General features: G+C 34.9%; 1 protein-coding gene across 4 annotated transcripts in view; it reads right to left on the bottom strand.

Moving 5' to 3' along the window:
* The window catches only part of Grid2 (glutamate ionotropic receptor delta type subunit 2), a 1,442,266-nt gene that overhangs the window by 158,421 nt on the left and 1,260,550 nt on the right, over nucleotides 1–23,295 (bottom strand). For all 4 annotated transcript variants that reach the window (XM_074041373.1, XM_074041371.1, XM_074041372.1 and 1 more), the window contains one exon: nucleotides 61–227. In XM_074041373.1, the coding sequence (XP_073897474.1) occupies nucleotides 61–227 (167 nt within the window). The remainder of the gene's footprint in view (nucleotides 1–60; nucleotides 228–23,295) is intronic.

Raw genomic sequence — 23,295 nt, 5'->3', positions numbered from 1 at the left:
CCAAGTAGATTATTTTGTCAATATTTTCTCTCTCCTATTTGGACTGTACACAGACCTTACCTTTGTGAAAAAACATCTCGGTAAGGACTGCCATGTTGCAATGCAATTCCATATCCTCGATCAGCAACGGTGTTCCCAATGGTGTAAAAGGAACAGTCTGGGTCATTTATAGCCACGTATTCTAGTACAGCTGCATCCCACACAAAAGCATAATTTCCATATTTTACCTGTGAAAATGTGGGAAAAAGAAGACAATAGGATTTAAGGTTGGAACTTTAAGTTACATATAATGGTCTAGGCAACATGACTTATAGTAAAATGACCCTGAGTGGTAAATGTCATTTGAATAGGAAGAACAATAAATGTATGAAAGGAAGCCATGTCTTTGAGATTCTGAGTTCGGTGATTTTCATAACTGGGCTTATCTCTTTTGGGGGGGTCCCAAAAGCTATGCCTTTGGAGTCATTACAAGAGATAGTGACTCTGTTGGGTAACTAGGTTTCTAAATCTGGTAGGTTTCTGCACATCCAACATGGGATTATCCCTTTACTCATGATCTATATTTTAAATATTTGCTCACAACTTAAATTGAAGAGAAATGACTAATACTGCCCTACCAACAAGCTATATTTTCTGTCCTATGTCCTCCTAAGTTAATAAATGTGGACTATGGTTATTTGAGTGGGAGTTAAAAAATAAACACCCCTGGACAGCATTGCAATGAGGAAAAAAGTAATTCTACAAACCCCTCTATTGTCATTTAGAGAGTATAACTTTTTAATGGTTATCTATAATATCTTTTAGTGAATATTTTTTACTAATCATTCATATCCTTACATTCGTGGTTTGGATATGAAATAGTCCACATAAAAAACTTATGTGTTGAACGCTTGGTCCCCAGCTGGTGCACTATTGACAGGAAGTTAGACCATGAGAGCACTAATCTCCTCAATGGAATAATCCATTGCTGAGTTCATAGATCAATGGACTATTAGAAGGTGAGACCCAGTTGTAGGAAGTAGGTCACTGACAGCATGCTTTTGGAACATGTATCTTGTCCCTTTTCTGTCTTTCTGTCTCTGCCTCCTAGCCACCATGAAATGAGCAGCTTGCACCCATCACATCTTTCCAACATGATAATCTCACCATGCAGACTCCCAAAAGCAATGGAATCAAGTAATCATGAACTGAAACTTCTGGAAATGTAAGCTAAAATAAATTCTCCCACTTTTAAATTGTTTTCTCAGGTATTTTGTCACAGGAATGAAAATAACTAATACATTCATGAATTTACCAAAGAATTAATTATCATAAACATTTTCATAAAGTTTACTTTTAAAAGTATTAGATATAAAGGAATTTATTGAATTCATAAAATAAATAGAACTAATAACTAAATGCAAAAGTTAGTTTATTTATATCAAGAGAATAATATAGGATTACTAAAAGAAAAAACAACACTGACTCAGAAGGCTGCTGGTATATTATATCTTACAAGCGAAGCTTCATAAAAATTTTAAGTGATCTTTTAACAGACATCAGGAAGATATTTGGAAAAATTTAGAACAGCTGTTTGTCTATTAGTAAACGAAGAAGGGAAGCTCTTCTATTTTAGAGAGAAACAGAGTACTTCAAACAAGTGACGAACATAGTAGAAACTGAAACTCTAAGGGCATTACCAATAAAGTAAAGAAAATGATTTCTTCCATTACCCCTAAATTTAATATTATTGTGGTAATTTTAGCCTGTGCAATAAAGCAGGAAACAAAAGTATGACTTCACTCTAGTAGGAAAAAAATCATTATCAGGTAGACAAAATTACTTATCATTATTTGATGACATATTTCATAAGCCCAAGAGAATCAACTGAACAAATATTCAAAAAATCCTGAGAATTCAACATGTAGATTGGTTATAAATGGATATATACAAACAATTTTCTCCTTTATTAAACAATAAAAGATGATAAATAATCTGAGAAAAATATATTCACTTACATTATCAATACCTGGTAAGAAATAACAATAAATGAGAAGGGATTGTATAAAGAATATTTCAACACCTGATGGAAGACTTGAACTTGCTTCTAGAGAAAGTGTAATGCATTCCTAAAAGTGTGGATGACCAGTTTAAAAAAAAAAAAAGTTGTCCTCAGATTTTTTGTATTCAATGCATTCTAGACAAAATGCTTAAAGGACATTTTTAAGGGACATTTTAGGACTTTGCAAATTTAATTAGAAGAAAACAGATGAGAATCATAAAAAAAAGAAAAACTGAAAATGAGAAATAATGATTACAGATGTAGAATATCAAGTAGAGACATGTTGTAAACCCTAAAAATAAAATAGTACAGTACTTATTGGAGAACAGAAAGTAAGTAGACAAGGAATCACTTTTTTAAAAATAGAAGTGTGTAAGTGTCATATATAAGTGGTGTCAGTTAAATTCGTATGGTAAATATGAGAAATTTTAAAAATGAAATTGAGATATGGTTATTTTGAAAAGATCATTATTAAAGAAGTACACAATTCTGGTAGTATAATGAATTATATATAATGGAAAAAACTAGTTAAAAAAGAAAAACATGAACTGAGAAGAATATGCAAGAGGAGTATATTTTTCTGATATTAGAAAAAGAATGGAATATCTAAACATAAAAGGAAAGCAAGATATATAAAAGAAATATTTTATATACTTAGCTTCTCTCTGTGTGCTATTTTGCTTTTTTAATAAAAAGTTTCACTTAAAATAATGAATGGCCTAAGTTCTCAGACCAGTTTATTGTGCAAAGTGAATACTTGCCATCATTTGTGAAAGGTGAACCCCAACCAGATCATGAAGTATTAAAAAAAAAAGTTCTGAAGAAAGCATTCAATGCAAGTACTATTCAAGAAATGTTTGCTGAATAGTAGTAGGTCCTGTGTCAGGTACTGTACCTCGGTATTTCTCAAAATGTCATTCTAAGACTACCCATCACAATTACTGTGAGACTCTGGTATTTGTTAGAAATATAGATTCCAGATCTAATCTAAACTGGAGAACATCATTTCCAGATCTAATCTAAACTGGAGAACATCATTCTAAGTGAGGTTAGCCTGGCCCAAAAGACCAAAAGTTGTATGTTCTCCCTCATATGCGGACATTAGATCAAGGGCAAACACAACAAGGGGATTGGACTTTGAGCACATGATAAAGCGAGAGCACCCAAGGGAGGTATGTGGATAGGTAAGACTCCCAAAACACTAGATAGCATTTGTTGCCCTTAATGCAGAGAACTAAAGCAGATACTTTAAAGTAACTGAGGCCAATAGGAGAAGGGGACCAGGAACTAGAGAAAAGGTTAGTTTGAGAAGAATTAATTTAGAAGGTAACACACATGCACAGGAAATCAGTGCAAGTCAACTCCCTGTATAGCTATTCTTATCTCAACTAGCAAAAACCCTTGGTCCTTCCTATTATTGCTTATACTCTCTCTACAACAAAATTAGAGATAAGGGCAGAATAGTTTCTGCCTGGTAGCGAGGGGGTTGGGGAGAGAGGGAGGGGGCAGGGGGGTTAAGGGACAGGGTGGGGGTAAGGGGGAGAAATGATCCAAACATTATCTGTACATATGAATAAAAGAAAAAAAAAACACTTTAAAAACCGAAAAAAAAAAAGAAAAAAACCTATAGTAATAGAAAGAAACTGTTGACTTTGAAGCTTCTGCTAGCAACCTACTTTGGTTTTGCTATTCTTTTCTCTTTCAAACAGCCCCTCTGGCTTCCTCAAACCTCCTGGAGTTCTTTCACAATCCTCCAGGGACCTCCCCAGCATGGAGCATATTACTTTGCTCTTAGAAAAGTGTCCTAGCATCATTGTTACAACTTTGTGAACTGTGGAGCTCTGTTTAAATGTATGTTAACATTATCATTGTCATTCGATATGTTGTTTTTAGCAATGTAATGTTAGGAGGCCATATGAATGAATTTTTAAAAAGAGAGACATTAGAACAGTTATAGCTTGTAGCAATGTCAGTGAATTGTTACCTAGTAACCCAAAGCATTCTAGCTTTTAAAAATATTCCTGGCCTTTTTCATCAACTAGCACATATAATTACTGTCCTTTGGATGATTTTAATCCTTGAATTAAAACTATCCAGAAAATCCTCATCAGAAAAACTAAAGTCACTTTTCAAGAGAATAACTGAAAGGTTGGCCTAGGGAAATTTTAATCCATCTCACTAGCTGATGGACGTTTCTTAAAATTTTTCAACTAGTTCTTGTTCTTGAACTTGTGTTTGGATAGACAGCTGAATTACTTGCTCTGACTTATTTACCAACAGAGTCCATGTCAGCAAAGTACTTTATTCTAGGTTACACAGAGGGCAAAAGTGAATCTGCAAGTATCATGTCAACATATGTCAGGCCTCAACATGAGGAAGAAAATAGTGCAAAGTGACATCTACCTCAAAAGTTATCCATCTCTAGACCCTAAAATGGAGATACTAAGATCCTGTGGTGATGGATAGACATTGATAGCTGTTGTCACCCAGCATGTGTCCTTATAACAGTTCCTGGGATGCAAATAGCCTAGGATAAGTTTCTCACTTTGAAATAACACTGAGAACTAGGTTGTAGTCAATCTTTCATTATTCCCACAGAATCTCTTTAAATTCAACTTTACTACCATAACAATCTTTATGCATTTCTTCCAGGATCTTGAAGCCAAATAGGAAGGATATAAAGTTAAGATTTGGGCACTTGTTCTCTGTTTACAGATCAGTAGTAGAGATAAGTCACCCCCTAAATTGCCACAGTTCAAAGCATATTATAGTAAGTGTCATATGAACTGTGTCTGTTTAAAGTAGTTTAAAGAAAAGGGGAATTTTCATTGAGAGGAGTCAAGACAATCTGATCAAATATATTCTGGTAACTGAAATAGTTGTACAAGAAACCCCCAAATATTTAAGTTCCTTATCTATAGTGCCTTAACTGATTGAATACTCCATTGGAGACTATTTCTTGCTTATGCATACTCTTCTAACCTATTATATTATGGAACTTCCCATCTGTCAGATGAAGAAGTGTAAACTTGCAAAGTTATATTTTCATTTCTTGCCACATAAAGTGAAGAAAAGTGTATGTTCCAAGCTGCAGCTATACTCCTAATCGTGTTATGGACTATGACATATTTTACTTCGTCTGAGGACTGCTCTTGTCCTGTGCATTCTTGTTCCAACATCTCCATCATGAGCTGCTGCTGAAAGCACTTTCTAATTCATCAGTAAGCAGCCTACATAGTAACTACAGAAGCCCTGCCATGAACAGACTTATTAGTATGAGTAGTATTTGGTGCTATCTCACCAATCTTGTTCTAAATTCTTTTTCACATGAATTTTTTTTTTAGCAGTAATGGACTTTGAACCCAGGGCCTCATGCTTGCTAGTCAGTCCCTCTATCACTCGAGCCACACCCCCATCCTTTTTTTGTTTTAGTTACTTATTCAGATAAGACCTTGTGTTTTTGCTTGGGGTAGAGCTTAAACTGTGATCCTCCTACCTATGGCCTCCCAAGAGTTAAAGATATATAACAACACGCTCAGCTTGTTGGTTGAGGTAGGGTTTTGCTTACAATTTGCCAGGGTTGGTCTTGAATTGCCATCTTGCTTTTCAATGCCTCCAAGGTAGCTGGGATTGTAGGTATGAGACACAACTCCTGGCCTCATCACATGAATCTTTAATTAAGCAAATTTCTTAAAAAGCTCACTTCAAAATCTAAACCTATAAAAAGACAACAATGATGATCCTTTCTTTAAAAATTGAGTGAACAATTTTGGAAAGATGGTGTTTGAACTAAAACAGCAAGTGAAGATTTCCCCTCATTGAAAAAAAAAAAGAATAGACTACCCCATCTACTGTATTTCTTCCTTATGATAATAGATAACACTTATAAAGCATTTCGACTCTTTAAAATGTCTTTTCAGGTAAATTTCTTTGCTTTGTACTACGCTGTGAGGCTGCTGATATTAAGATACCTAATTCATAGTTGAGTTATACTAATGACTCTTAGCTGATTTGGAATTGAGCTCAGGGCCATCCCCTATGCTCTTTTTGCTGCATTAGTGATACATTTCTGGAGACATCAACCATAGAAGGCAAAAATGTGTGAGATACAGTAGTCTTTGCCTTTATGGCCTATCTGGTTTGAGAAATATTTTCATAAGTAAACATAACATAGGAGAATGGCAAGAATCATAAAAAAAAATCCAACTTATTTAATGCTATGTGATCACATTACTAAGATAAAAGCACTAGGCTTTTAAAAAGAAAGGTTGTTATTTGTCAAAACCACTAGGATTAATGAATATTTGTTTTTGATGATTGTGGACCTCTGAGGCTTGTTGAGTTTGTGACAATTGCTATCTAATCATTCCTGATTCTTAAGATTGAATCAGAATTTAGTTTTATTGTTGTGCTGGGTGGGGTACATTGTGGCATTTGCACAAGTTCTACTTGAATTCATCCCCTCCACCAATCTCCTTTATTTTCCCTCTCTCCATTCCTTGAATAGTTTCAACAGGTCTCATTTTCCCATTTGTTTACATGTGTACACAGTAATTGTACTATATTCAATCCCTATGCCTTTTTCCATACCCTCTCCCCTTCCTACTAATACCAACTGGCAGGACCTGTTTCATCCTCCTGAATCAGAAAAATTTAACAATTAAAATTAAGTCTAAGAATAGAAATTATTTTGCTTATCAAATAAGAATGAAAAGGTCTGAGGACAATGTGTGAGAAGTAAATTCTAACTTTGTATACTAAGCTGCTAACTTCTTTACAACTTTAACTAATGGTCAGTGGGGGATAAAGTGATTGCAAATTACAGGCACGAAGAATTATGATTAACCAAGAATCGATCTCTAGTGGTCCTTATAATTCATTGCCCACATAAGTCTTCAAAATGAGATGACTTTAATATTTATGACACGTGCACCTAGGTGGTGGCCTCTTCCACTTTGGACAAATTAATAATTTAGCAGCATTAGTCAATTTTTCTGAACTTATGCAGCACAATAAGTCATGATTGAGTCCAAATTTAAGTGCTTAAAATTGACCTCTAAAATATATATGGTTTTGTGTACCACTGCTTCAGTTGTAGAACTACCATATTTTATATGTTTCATGTGGAAGTTTGAATTTGTGCTCTGAGATAGTCCTCCTAGGGCACATATTTTTATAAAGGAGATATGAATATATTTGAAATAAATCAATATCAACTTTAAAACCATCTTTTTTAACCAAGAAAAGAAGCAGGTTTGCCTCCCTCTACATCTTCCCTGTCTTTTTTAAAAGGCTATTAGAATACTACATTTTTCTTTTTAAGTTTTTTAAAGCATCTGGAAATATATGAACAATATAGCTTTCTTCTCCTTCACTGGCAACTTTATCTTAAGACTAAACAGCTGATGGGTTCTAGAAGACAAAGACTGGTAAGTCCTAAGTTCTAGCTAGGTAATTGTCAGGGAAGAGGACTGTCAATCAACTCTCTCCTTTATACTGGGTGAGTGTCTGAGAAAACAGGTGGAACTTCCAGAGGAGGCAACACAGAAACTAAGTTTGTGGAATACTTGGGTTACAGAGCTCAGTGAGCCCCAAGTCTTCCTTTGTTAGGTATTCATTCCCACTAATACATGTATCCTGCTGCTTTTAAATTGGCCAGGAAGGGAACTGAATAGGTGGACAAGGCCTTCCAGTCATTGAGTCTGGGACAGATCCGAATATGTCCCACACTTCTGTACATCTAGGGAGGGGAATTTGTGTTACCTTGTTTATTCTGGCCCATGGGGAGAGAGGATATTTTATCTTTTAGAGTTAGCAAGACTGCTATTTTGTAGGGTAATTTAACAATGAGACCTAAGTCTTCATGATCTAGAACAAGTAAGTCCATTCCGGGGAAATAGTACCACAGAAACGGGAATACTACAAATTTAACAGAAAAATTAAAAGAAAGAATCAGATTCAATAAAGTCCCGAAGGTCTATGAGGCTACAAACAAAGTAACCCTTATTTCTCAACCAAAAATTTGAACCCATGAATTGAAGGAAAAAATGCAAATGAAGACCAAGGGTGATACATGTTCTGGTTTGCCTAAAGTTCAGTGCCATGAAAAACATTCCTAGAAGACAAAAAGTCCAACTTTTTTGGTAATGGGTACAAACGATTGGTGGAAAAGCACAAACCCCATGCCATGGCTCAAAAAACAGGGGCTTAAAGTATCACTGTTTTTGTAGCAGATGGACAAGGCATGAATTATCTCCCTTCCACAGTAGCTGTCACTGTTTCCCCCCAACTGCTGATGTTGGCCACTGTGACTGCTGTTTACAATAATGAACCATCCATAGCTGCATCTCTAGGTGCTGAGATGTGCAACTTATGTGCATTGTAATCAAGAATGTTAATAGGCCTTGGCCTGTACATTGACTGTTTTCCTAGTAATGAAGTGATGTTAATTTAATTTTTTAAAAAATGACCATGGATACAGTGGTCATTTTTTCCCTGAGAATCCAGATAACAAAAATGAGAATAATTATAACACCAATGCCAGCTTGACCTAGACATCACTGAAAATGAAGGCTAAGTGACTGTGGTATCTTACTACAGAAGAAAGGATATAAATATGTGGATTAAGGAGGAACATAAAGCAAACAGACCACGGTACAATATGCAGAAAAGAACTTAGAGTTGTGTGTGATAGAGAAGGCATGAACACACATTTGGAGACTGTATCTGAATCTTGGGGAAGGACGAGGAAATAGTTTGAAATCAGTCAAAAGTTTTTGTGTCTCTTCACAGACATTGATACTCAACTGACAATGGTGGCTGCTGAGTTAGTGTGTGCCCAGCACAGGAGCAAACATACAAGTTATTGTTTCTCCCATAGTTCTGTGAAACTATGTAAAGCTATTAACTTTATGTAAAGCTTGTTAAGTTACAAGCCTTACTATGAGGTTGAGAATAAACTGTGTTATGGGAAGACAAAAAGAAATTTTGGTAACAAATGTGTTGACCCCTTCCAGGGCAGAAATGAGTCTTTTAGATTATAATGTGATCATGTTTTCTACATTAAAATTATGTACCAAGGAATGGTGGCCAAAATGATCCCTGTAGCTCTGAAGTATCTTGATATTTAAAAATGAAGTTTCAAGTCTTCTTTATTTCAATAAAACTGCAGAAAACATAAAACAAATGTCTACTGACATTTTGCCCAAATAAAACTAGACTTTGGTCATCTATCTGAATAATCTGTGGACATGACAATGCAAAATTAGGCAAGTTTCTGTTCAGTATATAAACTTTGCATCAATGAAAATTAAAAGACTTTACCAGAAAAATGTCCTGCAAAGTTTGTATACAATGGTGCGAAAAAAGAATATGATTTGCTTCCCTATGATATGTTAAATTTGCAGTTTTTGGTCACTTTTCAGTTTCCTCAAAATGTGCAGAAGCGCTGAGAGTTTTTACATACTAGAAACAGAAGGAAATAGACTGTTCATCCATGCAACCACAAGATGTTAAAATGACTATTGATAATGTTAAAATGTTTATGACTAGTGCCATAAAATCTCATTTCCCAAGTGTGGTTGAAGAAGAATGTCCTCTAATGTGGAAATACATTGAGAAACACAGTGTATAAAAGAATTACATTAAAACAGAAGTTTGTATGCTGTTACTCCACATTTGTTTAGTGATATATGAAGAAATCATAGGAGCCTGAAGAGCCTGAACTGCCTGCACCAGAGTTCAACATTACGTGTAGATTATGACAAAATTCATAGTGACAAAGTAAAATTTTAACAATACTATCATCTCAGAACTTCCCCTAGTCCCTTTCCCTAAGGAAAGACAGGGACAGCTATATTAGGACTTTCTCAATTTCTTTATTAATACTGTGACTTCTGTGGAATCTAGTGCTGATTTAAAAAATTCAATTTACCCTTCTTTTCCTAAGAAAGAGTGATTGAACTTACAATGACACCCAATTTGCTTCAAAGTGTTTAAAACAGATGGACATTTTTCTTTTTTACAAAAAATGGAGAATAAGAAGGCAAAACAGCTCCTGTCTGGGGGGTTGGTGCCAGAGGGAAGGAGGGGGATAAAAGGAAAGGGTGTAGGAGGCTGAATATGGTAGAAATATTATGTACTCATGTATGAAAATGGAAAAATGAGATCTGTTGAAACTATTCTAGGAATGGGGGTGGGGAGATAAAGAAGAATGATGGAGGGGGTAAATTTACCTATAACATATATATTATAAGAACTTTTTATAAATGTATCCCAGTACAAAAATAATAAAAAAATGAAAAATAAGTTCAGCATTAATGACAATATTAAAACAAAAAAATTAAAAGGGATGGACATCTTAGACATATTTAACTTATAATAATGAATTTATAGAAACAAAGGTTATGATGTATGGACATCTTTTTTTGGAGACTCATAGATGAACTTCTATGAATTTAAAAGCCTGCTGTTGCTAATAAATATACTCAAACATTTTTAAGAGCAGATTTAAGAGCTGAATTTGATATCACATTGGAATGACAGCAGTCACTGAAATGTGGGCTTGATAAGTGTAAAGTCATGAGTCCAGGTGAATTTTATGTTTGACTATTCAGTTTTACTACCACATAAAAGAAAAGCAGGGTGACCTAAAGGTGCAGGCCAATCAGAGAGGTATTGTTGGAAAAGGAAGAGTAAAATTTTACTCTACAATACTGCAGAGCAGAAAGAAACATGCCTTTGTTGTTATTTAAGAGTTAATATCTGTTTAATTTGTTATATTGTGCTTATGTCTCCTCTTGAAAAGTTTTGCATTTATGTGCCTTTAAAAATCCCTCAGATCTTAAATATGTAATATGTCACTAAAAAAGTTAAAATAGTTGCTGTATCAGTGGACATAAAAATCTTATTAAAGTACTGTTACATTTTTATTACATATTTAACTAGCACTATTGGTAGTTTTTACTAATGGACATTTTAACTAGTTCTAATACTGTTTTGTATAAATAATAGTATTTTAAAAATAAAAAATAAATGATACAAAGTAGTACATATTTTCAAATGCCTATTTTCATATTAAAATACACATTATTATTGAACATTATATTACTGTGAGTTATTTATGGTGCAGTTTTGTTCTGGATTGTCTCTCTAAAGAGTTACTTAACATGCTAATAAATGTTGATAGGAATAAGGTAAAATATAATTTTTCTTTTATTGCAGTGTTGGGGATCAAACCTAGGAAAGCATTCTACCATTCAAATCTTGAAATCTTTTTCTGACTCCAAATAATAATTTCTAGTTGGAAAACAGTTCAAAATAAATAATAAAATGCCATACAAACAACTAAGTTTATAGTTTATATGTATGAAAGGACTTTTTAACCAACCTATGAAATCCAGAAATTATATATGGACAATTAGACCTTTTTTTTAACCTAAAACATTTCAAACAGATGTGTATGCCAAAAGACACCATTCACAAACTCAACAGAAGACTGACAAATTTAGGAAAATTTAGAACACAGGGTACAAGGATTGACTATTTATAAATGCAAGCACTTATTCTATGACTACAAAGGAATATGAAAGTAATAAATAGTTAAAGTATTTGAGGAGGTCATTCAAAATAGAACAAATATACATGCCGAACAAGCATATGAAAAATTTCCAAACTCATCAGTGATTAGGTGAGTACAAAATAAAATAAAAGTGGGCTACTGCTTTGTACTTATTGGTGACAGCATTTAACATCTGTTACTGTGAGGCTGCATGGAAGAGCATATTCTCATACACTGCTAGTGGAAATTGGAAAAGGTTATAGCACTTTTCAAAAGCTACATCTATACATACTAAAAAAAACCAGATGATTTTGTTCCAGTAATTCCATTCCCAGGATTGTGTCCCAGAGAAATAAAAGTTTTGGGTCAACGTACAAGGACACCCGGTGTGGCACTGTTTATTATTTTGGTCCAAATTGGAAACAGTGGGGGATGATCACCAATTGTACAATGATGATGCATACCTGCCATAAAATGTTATGAAACCTTTATAAGGGATCTATTAGAGCTATGCAAGGGGCCAGGGAAGAATCTGTATGATGCATTTGTGAATGAGAAAAAGCAAGGCACATATATTATTTATAATATAATCCTATTTTAAAGCAACAATAACAAAAATTATATAAATATGTAGGCATGTGCGTATGTATGTTATTGTATTATTAGAAATGCTTAGAGAAAAATACAGATGAAAATAGTGTATCCCATTAGTTCATTTCAAGGGTGGAAAAATATGACTGGAGGCCAGAAAGAAGGGAAAATTGGGAGAAAACCAAGCACAGAAGTAAAAATAGAATTCTCTAAAAGTCACATACAGTTATACTTATGCATTTATGAAAATTATATATGTATCTAAATATATAATTAAATAAAAATTTTTAAATCAATTGTATAGAAGTTTAATTTAAATATCATCAAAATCACAATTTTTAGGTATGCAGTTACTACCAAATGAAAAACCCAAATATTTTGTTATATGTTTAACATTTTTAAATAGCATAATTAGCATATGTGATAAAATAATAGTTAACTTTTGAATCCTGTGTTGATTAAAATCTTTCTTACTAGGTTATTTTTTAAAACGTACTTGTAAGTTGCTCTCTAATAACTAATTTGTTTCTATTCAGGCAGGGAGGGCCATTGACAAACTTAACTTTAGACTGAACAATATGTTAGTACAAGGCTTGAAAAAACCCAACATGTATAAAAATTTAGGCTAAAACTGCTAGATCTTTTCATTTGTCCACCTATACTTCCCATTCCCACCACTCTGTCAATTGCTATGAGTATTTATATTCTGAAAAATATTAAGTAGAAAGTTAACATTGGAAATGACAGTGTAAAATAAACTAAAACCTAAAACAAGTTAGGCACTACAACTTCTACAAATAAAGGTGATTTTTATCTATAATTGAGTTCACTTTCTGTATTAATAGCATTTGCTCTTCTTTCTATAATTCTAATTCCTTAAATGACTGTGTTATTTTTTAACCCCTGATTCTTAGATATTCATTTTCCTTACTTTGCTAGAAATGCTTGCCTTTTCTCTCAGTTCTACTCTCTCCCATTCTCTTCATAACATCTTTTTTTTATTCATTTATTTACATGTGCATAAATTGCTTGGGCCATTTCTCCCCTCTATTCCCCACCCCCTCCTTCTTACCCTCTCCCTCCCTCGCTTCCAGGAAGAACCTGTTCTGCCCTTATCTCTAATTTTGTTGAAGAGAAGACATAAGCAATAATAAGAAAGACAAAGCGTTTTTGCTAGTTAAGATAAGGATAGCTATACAGAGAGATTCTTAGCATTGCTTCCATGTACAAATGAGTTACAACCCAAGTTGATTCACCTCAAACTGACCTTTTTCACTAGCTCCTGATCCCCTTCTCATATTGTCCTCTGTCACTTTAAGATTTCTGTATTAGTTCCTTTAGAGTGGGGACATCAAACACACTCATATTTTGGGTTTCTTACCTATCCCCATACCTCCCGTATGTGCTCTCCCCTTGTCATGTGACCCAAGTCCAACAACATTGCTGTATTTGCCCTAGATCTAAAGCCTGCATATGAGGGAGAACATACGATTTTTGGTCTTCTGAGCCTGGCTGACCTCGCTCAGAATGATGTTTTCCAGTTCCATCCATTTACTTGCTAATGATAAGATTTCATTCTTCTTCATGGCTGAGAAAAATTCCATTGTGTATAAATACCACATTTTAATTATTCATCAGTAGTGGGGCATTTTGGCTATTTCCTTAACTTGGCTGTTATGACTAGTGCTGCAATAAACATGGGTGTGTAGGTGGCTCTGGAGTAACCTGTGTCGCATTCCTTTGGGTATATCCCCAGGAATGTGCTTTTGGCCATTTGAATTTCTTGTTTTGAGAAAGTTCTGTTTAGTTCAGTTGCCCATTTCTTTATTGCTTCATTGATTTTGGGAGAGTTTAGTTTCTTAAGTTCCCTGTATGTTCTGGTTATCAGTCCTTTTTCTGATGTATAGCTGGCAAATATTTTCTCCCACTCTGTGGGTGGTCTCTTCAGTTTGTCATGCAGAAGCTTTTTAGTTTTATGAAGTCCCATTTATCCATCTTCTCTGAGTTGCTGAGCTGCTGGAGTTCTACTGAGGAAGTCCTTGCCTATACCTGTTACTTCCAGAGTGTTTCCTGCTCTTCCCTATACCAACTTCAGAGTTTCAGGTCTGATATTAAGGTTCTTGATCCATTTTGAGTTGATACTAGTACAGGATGATAAACATGGATCTAGTTTCAGTTTTTTGCAGACGGATAACCACTTTTCCCAAAAACATTTGTTGAAGAGACTATCTTTTCTCCATCGTAAATTTTTAGCACCTTTGTCAAAAATAAGGTGAGTATAGTTGTGTGGATTCATATCTGGGTCCTCTATTCTGTTCCACTGGTCTTCATGTCTGTTTTTATGCCAGTACCATGCTGTTTTTATTGCTATGGCTCTGTAATATAGTTTGAAGTCGGGTACTGTGATACCTCCAGCATTGCTCTTTTTGCGGAGTATTGCCTTGGCTATTCGCAGTCTCTTGTGTTTCCAAATGAACTTTAGGGTAGATTTTTCAATCTCTGTTATGAATGTCATTGGAATTTTGATGGGAATTGCATTAAACATGTAGATTGCTTTTGGTAGTATAGCCATTTTTACTATGTCGATTCTACCAATCCATGAGCACGGGAGATTTTTTTCACCTTCTGTAGTCTTTCTTGATCTCTTTTTTCAGGGGTTTGTGGTTCTCCTTGTACAGGTCATTCACATCCTTTGTTACGTTTACTCCTAGGTATTTGATTTTTATTGAGGCTATTGTAAATGGAATTGTCTCCATATATTCCTTCTCAGTTTGTTCATTGTTGGAGTATAGAAAAGCTAATGATTTCGGTAAGTTGTTTTGTATACTGCCATCTTGCTGTAGCTGTTTATGGTGTCTAAGAGTTTTTGGGTAGAGTTTTTTGGGTCTTTAAGGTGTAGGATCATATCATCTGCAAATATGGATATTTTGACAGTTTTTTTTTACCTATTTGTATTCCTTTTATTCCTTCTTCTTGACTAATTGCTCTGGCTAGGAATTCCAGTACTATGTTGAATAGGAGTGGAGATAGAGGGCACCCTTGTCTGGTTCCTGATTTTAGAGGGATTTTCTCCATTAAGTATAACACTGGCTGTAGGTTTGTCATATATAGGCTTTACAATGTTGAGGTACTGTCCTTCTAGTCTTAGTTTTCTTAGAGGTTTTACCATGAAGTGGTGTTGGATATTTTTGAAGGATTTATCTGCATCTATTGAGATGATCAGGTGGTTTTTGCCTTTGTTTCTGTTAATGTGGTTTATTACATTTATAATTTTCATATGTTGAACCACCCCTGCATCCCTGGGATGAAGCCAACATGGTCGTGGTGATGATCTTTCTGATGTGTTGTTGGAGTCGGTTTGCCATTAATTTATTGAGGATTTTTGCATCGAAGTTCATTAAGGAGATTGACCTATAGTTCTCCTTTTTGGAGATGTCTTTGTCTGGTTTGGGGATGAGTGTAACACTGGCTTCATAAAATGTGTTAGGCAGTTTTCCTTCTCTTTTTGTTTCATGGAACAGTTTAAAGAGGGTTGGTATTAGTTCTTCTTTAAACATCTGATAGAATTCTTTTCTTTTTTGAGAGACTATTGTTGCTTCAATTTCATTTTGTGTTATAGATCTATTCAGGTGATTAATATCCTCTTGGTCCAATTTTGGATAGTCATAAATATCTAGAAATCTGTCCATTTCTTCAAGATGTTCAAATTTATTAGAATATATGTTCTCAAAGTAGTCTCTGATGATCCCCTGGATTTCTGTGGTGTTTGTTGCTATCTCCCCTTTTGCATTTCTGATTTTACTGATTTGGGTTTTCTCACTCCTCATTTTAGTCAAGTTTGCCAAGGGCCTGTCAATCTTATTTATTTTTTAAAAGAGCCAACTTTTTGGTTCATTGATTCTTTGTATGGTTTTTTTTTTGTCTCTATTTCATTTATTTCAGTCCTTATTTTAATTATTTCTCTCCTTCTGCTTGTTTTGGGATTTGCTTGTTCTTGTTTTTCTAGGAGTTTGAGATGTAGCATTAGGTCATTGATTTGACATGTTTCTGTCCTTTTAATATATGCACTCATGGCTATAAACTTTCCTCTCAGGACTGCCTTTGCTGTGTCCCATAGGTTCTAGTAGGTTGTGTTTTCATTTTCATTAACTTCCAGGAACCTTTTAATTTCCTCTTTTATTTCATCAATGACCCATTGATCATTGAGCAAAGTGTTGTTCAGCTTCCAACTGCTTGCATGTTTTTTACTATTGTTTTTGTTGTTGAGTTCTAGTTTTAATGCATTGTGATCAGATAGAATGCATGGTATTATTTCTATTTTCTTATATTTGCTGAGGCTTGCTTTGTGCCCTAAGATAGGATCAATTTTGGAGAAGGTTCCATGGGCTGCTGAGAAGAATGTATATTGTGCAGATGGTGAATGAAATATTCTGTAGACATCAGCTAGGTCCATTTGATCTATGGTGTGATTTAGAGCTAGGATTTCTTTATTGATTTTTTGTTTGGATGACCTATCTATTGACGATAATGGGGTGTTAAAGTCTCCCACTACCACTGTGTTGGAGTCTACATATGTTTTTAGGTCCTTCTGAGTATGTTTGATGAAATTGGGTGATTAATGTTGGTGCATATAGGTTGGTAATTGTTATTTCCTTTTGGTGTATTTCTGCTTTTATTAGTATGGAATGTCCTTCTTTATCTCATTTGATCAATGTAGGCTTGAAGTCTACTTTGTTTGAGATAAGTATTGCTACTCTTGCCTGTTTTCTGGGGCCATTGGCTTGGTAAATCTTCTTCCAGCCTTTCACCCCTAAGCCAGTGCTTGTTTCTGTTGATGAGATGGGTCTCCTGTAAGCAATGTATTATTGGATCTTCCTTTTTAATTCTGTTTGCCAAATGGTGTCTTTTGATGGAGGAGTTAAGTCTGTTAACATTCAGTGTTAGTATTGATAGGTATGTGGTGATTCCTGTCATTTAGTTGTCTTAGTTGTTTAAGGTTTTGATTGTGTGCAGCTGAATCAATGTTATTCTCTACTTTCTTGCCTTTTCTTCTCCTGTGGTTTGGTACTGCCTGTCCTTTCATGATTTTGTTTGCTTTCATCTTCTGTGTGCAGAATTCCTTGAAGAATCCTTTGTATTGTGGTTTGGTAGTCATATATTGTTTTAGTTTCTGCTTGTCATGGAGGACTTTTATTGCTCCATCTGTTTTGAATGATAGTTTTGCTGGGTAGAGTATCCTAGGGTTGAAGTCATTTTCATTAAGTGCCCGGAAGACTTCACTCCATGCTCTTCTTGCTTTTAAGGTTTCTGTTGAGAAATCTGCTGTGATTTTGATGGGTTTATCTTTGTATGTTATTTGTTTTTTCTCTCTTACAGCCTTCAATATTCTTTCTCTATTCTCTGTGTTTGTTGATTTAATGATAATATGTCATGGGGTAGTTCTATTGTGGTCACATCTGTTTGGTGTCCTGGAGGCTTCTTGTACCTGAATGGGCATAGTTTTCTCTAGATTTGGGAAATTTTCTGTTATTATTTTGTTGAATATATTACAAATTCCTTTTTCTTGCACCTCTTCTCCTTCTTCAATGTCCATGTCTCAAGTTTGGTCTTTTGATGGAGTCAGTGAGTTCTTGCATTTTCTTTTCACAGGTCTTGAGTTGTTTAACTAATAGTTCTTCAGTTTTTCCTTTAATTTCCATTTCATCTTCAAGTTCTGAGATTCTGTCTTCTGCTTGTTCTAGTTTGCTGGAGTAGCCTTCCATTGTTTTGTATTTCTGTTTCATTCTTTTTTCTGAGGTTTTCCATATCATGGTTTACTTCCTCTTTAATATTGTTAATTTTTGTCCTTCATTCATTTATCTCTCTATTTATGGTATTCTCTGTTTCACTTTGGTATTTATTTAGGGCTCCTCTGAGTTCACTTATTTGTTTTTGTATCTTCTCATATTCTTTATTTTTGTTGTCTTGGAATTTCTTTTGTGCCTCCTGTACATTTTGGTTGACCTTGTCTAGTAATATCTCCATGAAATTCTCAGTGATTTCTTGCAGGATGTATTCTTTCAGGGTGTTCTTGTGGGCTTTGTTGGGTTCTTTGGGATTGTCTATCTTTGTTTTGTTGGAGTCTGGAGCTGGGTATCTGTTTTCTTCATTTCCCTCTGAATCCTGTACTAATTTATTTTTTGGAGGAGAATGGTTTCCATCCCTTTTTTGTCTTCCCATTGTTCCACTGAGTGCTGTTTCTGTCCCTGGTCTGTTGGTCTGCATCTCCCAAGCAGGTTTGGAGCTGGAGTCTGGAGGCATAGGTGCCCTCCTGTTTTCTTGGTATAATAGGGTGTGGAGAAGCTTTGTATGGGCTGGGGGTTTGAGGTGTTGGAGTTTTGCTTCTTCTTGGTGGTTTTTTTCTGCCAAGTGTGGCTTCAGCAGCTCAGCAAGATTTTTGATTTACGGAGCTCATGCTGTCTGCTTCCTCCCTCTAGTCGCCATCTTCTTCATAACTTCTGTTAATCCCTTCACAGTTCAAATGTCACTTGCTCCTGGAAGCTGTCCTTGATGCCCAGGCTTTGTTAATGTCCCTCTATGATCCTACCACAGACTCTATACTTCTATAGCAGGACTTTAGCAGGTTGCAGTGAATGTTCTTCTTTTTTATTTCACTGTAACTCACACAGTCCTAAACTTCTGGTATGCTGGAATTCCACCAATTGTGTCCTGGTATTGCTGTGTTTACTTTGCCTACACAAGGCCCACTCTTTTGAAGAACACACACATGACAAACACTCATTGTTGGAGAATTTCTTCATTGCCTTTCTTTTGGTGGTGACATGATCACTGTACCTTGAACTCCCTATTCATCCAACAATCTCTGTACTCCAATTCTCAAACACTGGTAAGGACTGAGTAATAAGACAATCTTGTGGCAAATCAATGGGATTTCTGCCATCTATGAATGCATCATAGTGTTCTGTTGGGTCAAGGTGTACAAGTTACCATGATTTGTGAATCAGTGTAGATCCAAAAGACTCAGATAGTGTAGGAATGACTCAGCACAGTTCAATGAAATATTGGTATTGTTCTACATTTACGCAGTCTGATATCATAACCACTAGCCATTTAAGGCTACTGAGTACTTGAAATGTAGGTAATGTGATTGAGGAACCAATTTTAAATTTTATTGAATTCTAACCTATTTAAATTTTTTATTTATTATTCATTTATTTATTTGGTAAGACTATGGTTTGAACTGAAGGCTTCATGTTTGCAAAGTTGGTACTTTACCTCTGGAGCCATAATGGCAGTCCAGTTTGCTCTGGTTATTTTAGAGATGGGATCTTGGACCTGTTTGCCCAGGCTGGCCGTGAAATATGATCCTCCCATTCAGCCTCTGAAGAAGCTAGTATTATAGGTGTAAGCCACTGGAGCCTGGTTCTAACCCATTTAAGTTTAAATAGACACATCCTCATGGTGCCACTGACTATTGCATTGGAATATCAAGTGAGAAGGTCTTTACTCCTATGGAACAGTGTGATTTCTTTACTTTCCATGAATCACTTGAGAATGGCATTTTTAGCCATAGATGGCCTTGAATTTCCAATGAACTCTTTCATACACATGCAATATGCATTATTTCAAATTACACAAAAAGTTAAGCCAACTACTCAGGAGGCAGAGATAAGAAGGATCATGGTTTGAAGCCAGCCCAGGCAAATAGGTCATGAGTCCCTATCTTGAAAAAACCCATCACAAAAATAGGGCTGGTGGAGTGACTCAAGGTGAAGGCCCTGAGTTCAAGCCCCAGTACTGCAATAAAAAAAATATATATCTAGAGCATCTTGAAATGAGAGAATTTTTCTACACTGACTACACTGTTTCCTTTGGGAAACAGCATCATTAGGAAGTTGACAGAAAAACTAGGCATTTGACTTTTGTATAATACTGAAAAAGAAGTGCTTATGGAATACCACAACCCTCTCTAAAAAACAAAATGTGGAGATTTCTTATAAAATGAAGTGGAAAATGAATAATCTAACTCATATTAGGACTTGGTGCTAGTGATCTCACTCATTGTGCATGGCAGATTTTAAATGACTAAATCCAGCCTTTCCACATTATTACATTGTCATGTTTTGGAAACATGACATTTCAAGAGGATGGTAGTTCACAGTCTATTACACATTACACAAGAGCATTAAAAAGAAATTTATAGGGTGATCAGTTGTCACAATTCAGTGTCACACTAACTTCTTGGACAAGCAAATGAGAAAATAAAGGTATAACAGTTCACTCCATAATAAATATGATTTCCCAAAAATGGATAGAAGTTTTTTCTTACAGAGAAGAGGGTTACATTCTCTACAGTGGCTCTACTATTTCTTATGATATTATGGTCAGGTTTTTCATTCCCATATTTTTGGACATTTGAGTTGCTTCTAGTTTGGAGCTTTCACAGAAAAACATAATCACATAAGTTTTTTATGGATACAGTTTTTCATCTCTCCTGGGTAAATATTTAGGGTTAACCAGCAAGGACATAGGCTAGGTATATAGATTAGTAAGAAACTGATAAAGTGGTAAGAAACTGATTTACAAAGTGGTTTTATAGATTTTACACCATTGATATCTGTAAGCTCTAAGTACTTCACATTCTTGCCAATATTTGTTGATATTAGTCAGTTTAGTGACTATTTAACGTGTGAAATATAAGTCATTGTGGTTTATATTTTTTGATTACTAATCATGTTGATATGATTTAATTAAACATATTTTTTGTTCATTGTTAATTTTTATATCTTCTTTAGAGAAATGATTGTTCTCACTGGAAGTATGGCTGAAGCAGTAGAGTCTTGCAAGCATGAAACCCTGAGTTCAAACCCCCTACCACTAAAAAAAAATTAATTTTTAGGCTTTTGTTTATTTTTAATTGTATCATTTGTCTTTTTACTATTGATTTTAGGAATTCTTTGTATATTGAGATACAAGGTCTTTTTCAGGTCTACATATGTTTAGCAAATATTTTCTCTCACTGTGTGGCTTTGCCCTTTAATTTTCTTAATAGTGTCTTTAACAAGTAGAGTATTTTTTATTTTATAAACTCCAATGTATCAAGCTTGTCCTTTGTTTCAAGAATTATATTTACTGAGACATAGTTTTAATTCTCTAAGTTCTTTCTGGAATTTTAATTGAATATCTGTTGTGTTTAGCTCTCGTAATTTGGAAGAATTGAAAAACGCAATTTATATCTTCTGTGATATGTGGCAGCAAGCACTGCTTCTTTCTTTGGCTTTCCAACTGTTACTTTCCAGTGTGTTCCTTGCCTTTTCCCCTAGTATACACCGTTTGGGATCATTCAAGCATTTAAGGGCAGATTGAATGCAGGTTTGGTGTTACTTCCTGTTGAGGTTATCTTCTTTCTGGGACTCTCCATTAATTTTCAGATGTTTTGGCAGCTCAGACTTCATTCTGTGGCACTGCAAGTCAATAAACCAGAGCTTTGTTCTTGAGTGTTAGCTGCCTTGAGCTGTGTAAGAACATGGAAATGTGCTCCAGGGGAAAAAACATATAAATTTGAGTTTTCCTTGTGCATTTTCCTTCTTTCAAAGGTTATATCCCCTCCATTTTCTTCTACCTTTGTGAGATAGTTAGTTTGATACAAGATACAGAGTCAGTGCAGGAAGCAGAGCATAACTATTGTTTTTGTATGTATATAATCATCAGGTTTTCCAGTGAATGGATGGACGCCAATGAGACTCATTCTTTTAGGATTATTTTACCCCAAACTTAAGTGATGCATATAGAAGTGAAATTCACTTAGATGAAGTGATGTGGAGTTTCAATGGTGATAAAATTGTTTTCATAAGACTTAGGTAATCATCTAAAAGCTTTTTTCACTTAAAGAAATGCCTGCAATTTACTTATAATCTATTTACCTGAAGTACACCTGAAGTGGCTGGTCTAACTCTACATTCTAAGCAAAAGACTTTTAACTCTTTTTATGCTTAAAAGTGCCCAGGGAACAACAACAGCGTTTCAAAATTTTCCTCACCTCAAGATCTGCATAAGCTGAGTTATTTGGTGGATGAGATGCTGAACCTTAAAACAGAGTGTTGCATTAGATTCACATTCAGATCCATCCAATAACATTTGTTGGGTGTGGACCGCACCAGCATGCCGTAGGGCAGAGAACAGAAGTGAGATGAGTCAGCATCATTCCTGATTTTGAAAATCCTAGCATTGACTTGGGAGCAAATTTTTGTGGCAATGTTTAACCAGTCAGTATATGATTTTTGTAGTCTAGGTAATTATGGAGAAATTTAGAATGAAGATGTTCATAAAGTGTTAGAATTATTTAGAGACAGATTATTGTAGGTCTTGCTCTATGCCTTGAGGAAATTGAAAATAATAAATATAATATATACTCATTATAAAGCTAAATTTACCTAAATCTTGCTTAATCTCCTGTACTAATACATAGACACACACACACACACACACACACACACACACACACACACACACACGAGAGAGAAAGTCCACATGATTTTGTCTGAATAAGACATAGAAACAGAAACAAGTATTAAAAAGGATGAAAGCAGAGGCAAAAAATAGATTTAGCTTGTGTCTAAACATGCATAATATCACCCTGGCTTCAAGGAGAATGTATTTTGGTAAAAACAAAAATGGATAATGATAAATCATATTAAAATACAAATATAAACAATAATTATTCCTATAGGCAAAATTTCTTAGAGGTTAAATCTTAGAGAACAAAATTAATCAGGAAGAGTTTGGTGGAAAAAGAAACACAAAAGCAGCAACTTACAAGAGATAAAACTTTGTCTATTGTTTATTTAGTAAGAGGCCAATTATAAACCTCCTGAGATTCTGATTTAAAAAGAATTAATCTGTGCTTGAGTAAAATAAATGTTAAAGGAAGAGGGAAGGAGAGAGGAGGAAAAGCAAAGAAGAGAGTGACAGAAAGAAAAAGCAGTAGAGAGAAAAAGACAAGGTTTCTTTCTCTGGGTGGAGACATGGCAGCTGGAGGAGACCAAATGATTTCATGAAGCTGCAGAATAACCAGTGTCGAATAGAAGCTGTAACAATAGGCAGC

This window comes from Castor canadensis, chromosome 9, assembly GCF_047511655.1.
Source record: "Castor canadensis chromosome 9, mCasCan1.hap1v2, whole genome shotgun sequence".
NCBI lineage: Eukaryota > Metazoa > Chordata > Mammalia > Rodentia > Castoridae > Castor > Castor canadensis.
The sequence above is the reverse complement of the archived record's forward strand: the minus strand, read 5'-3'. Positions and strand labels throughout refer to the sequence as shown.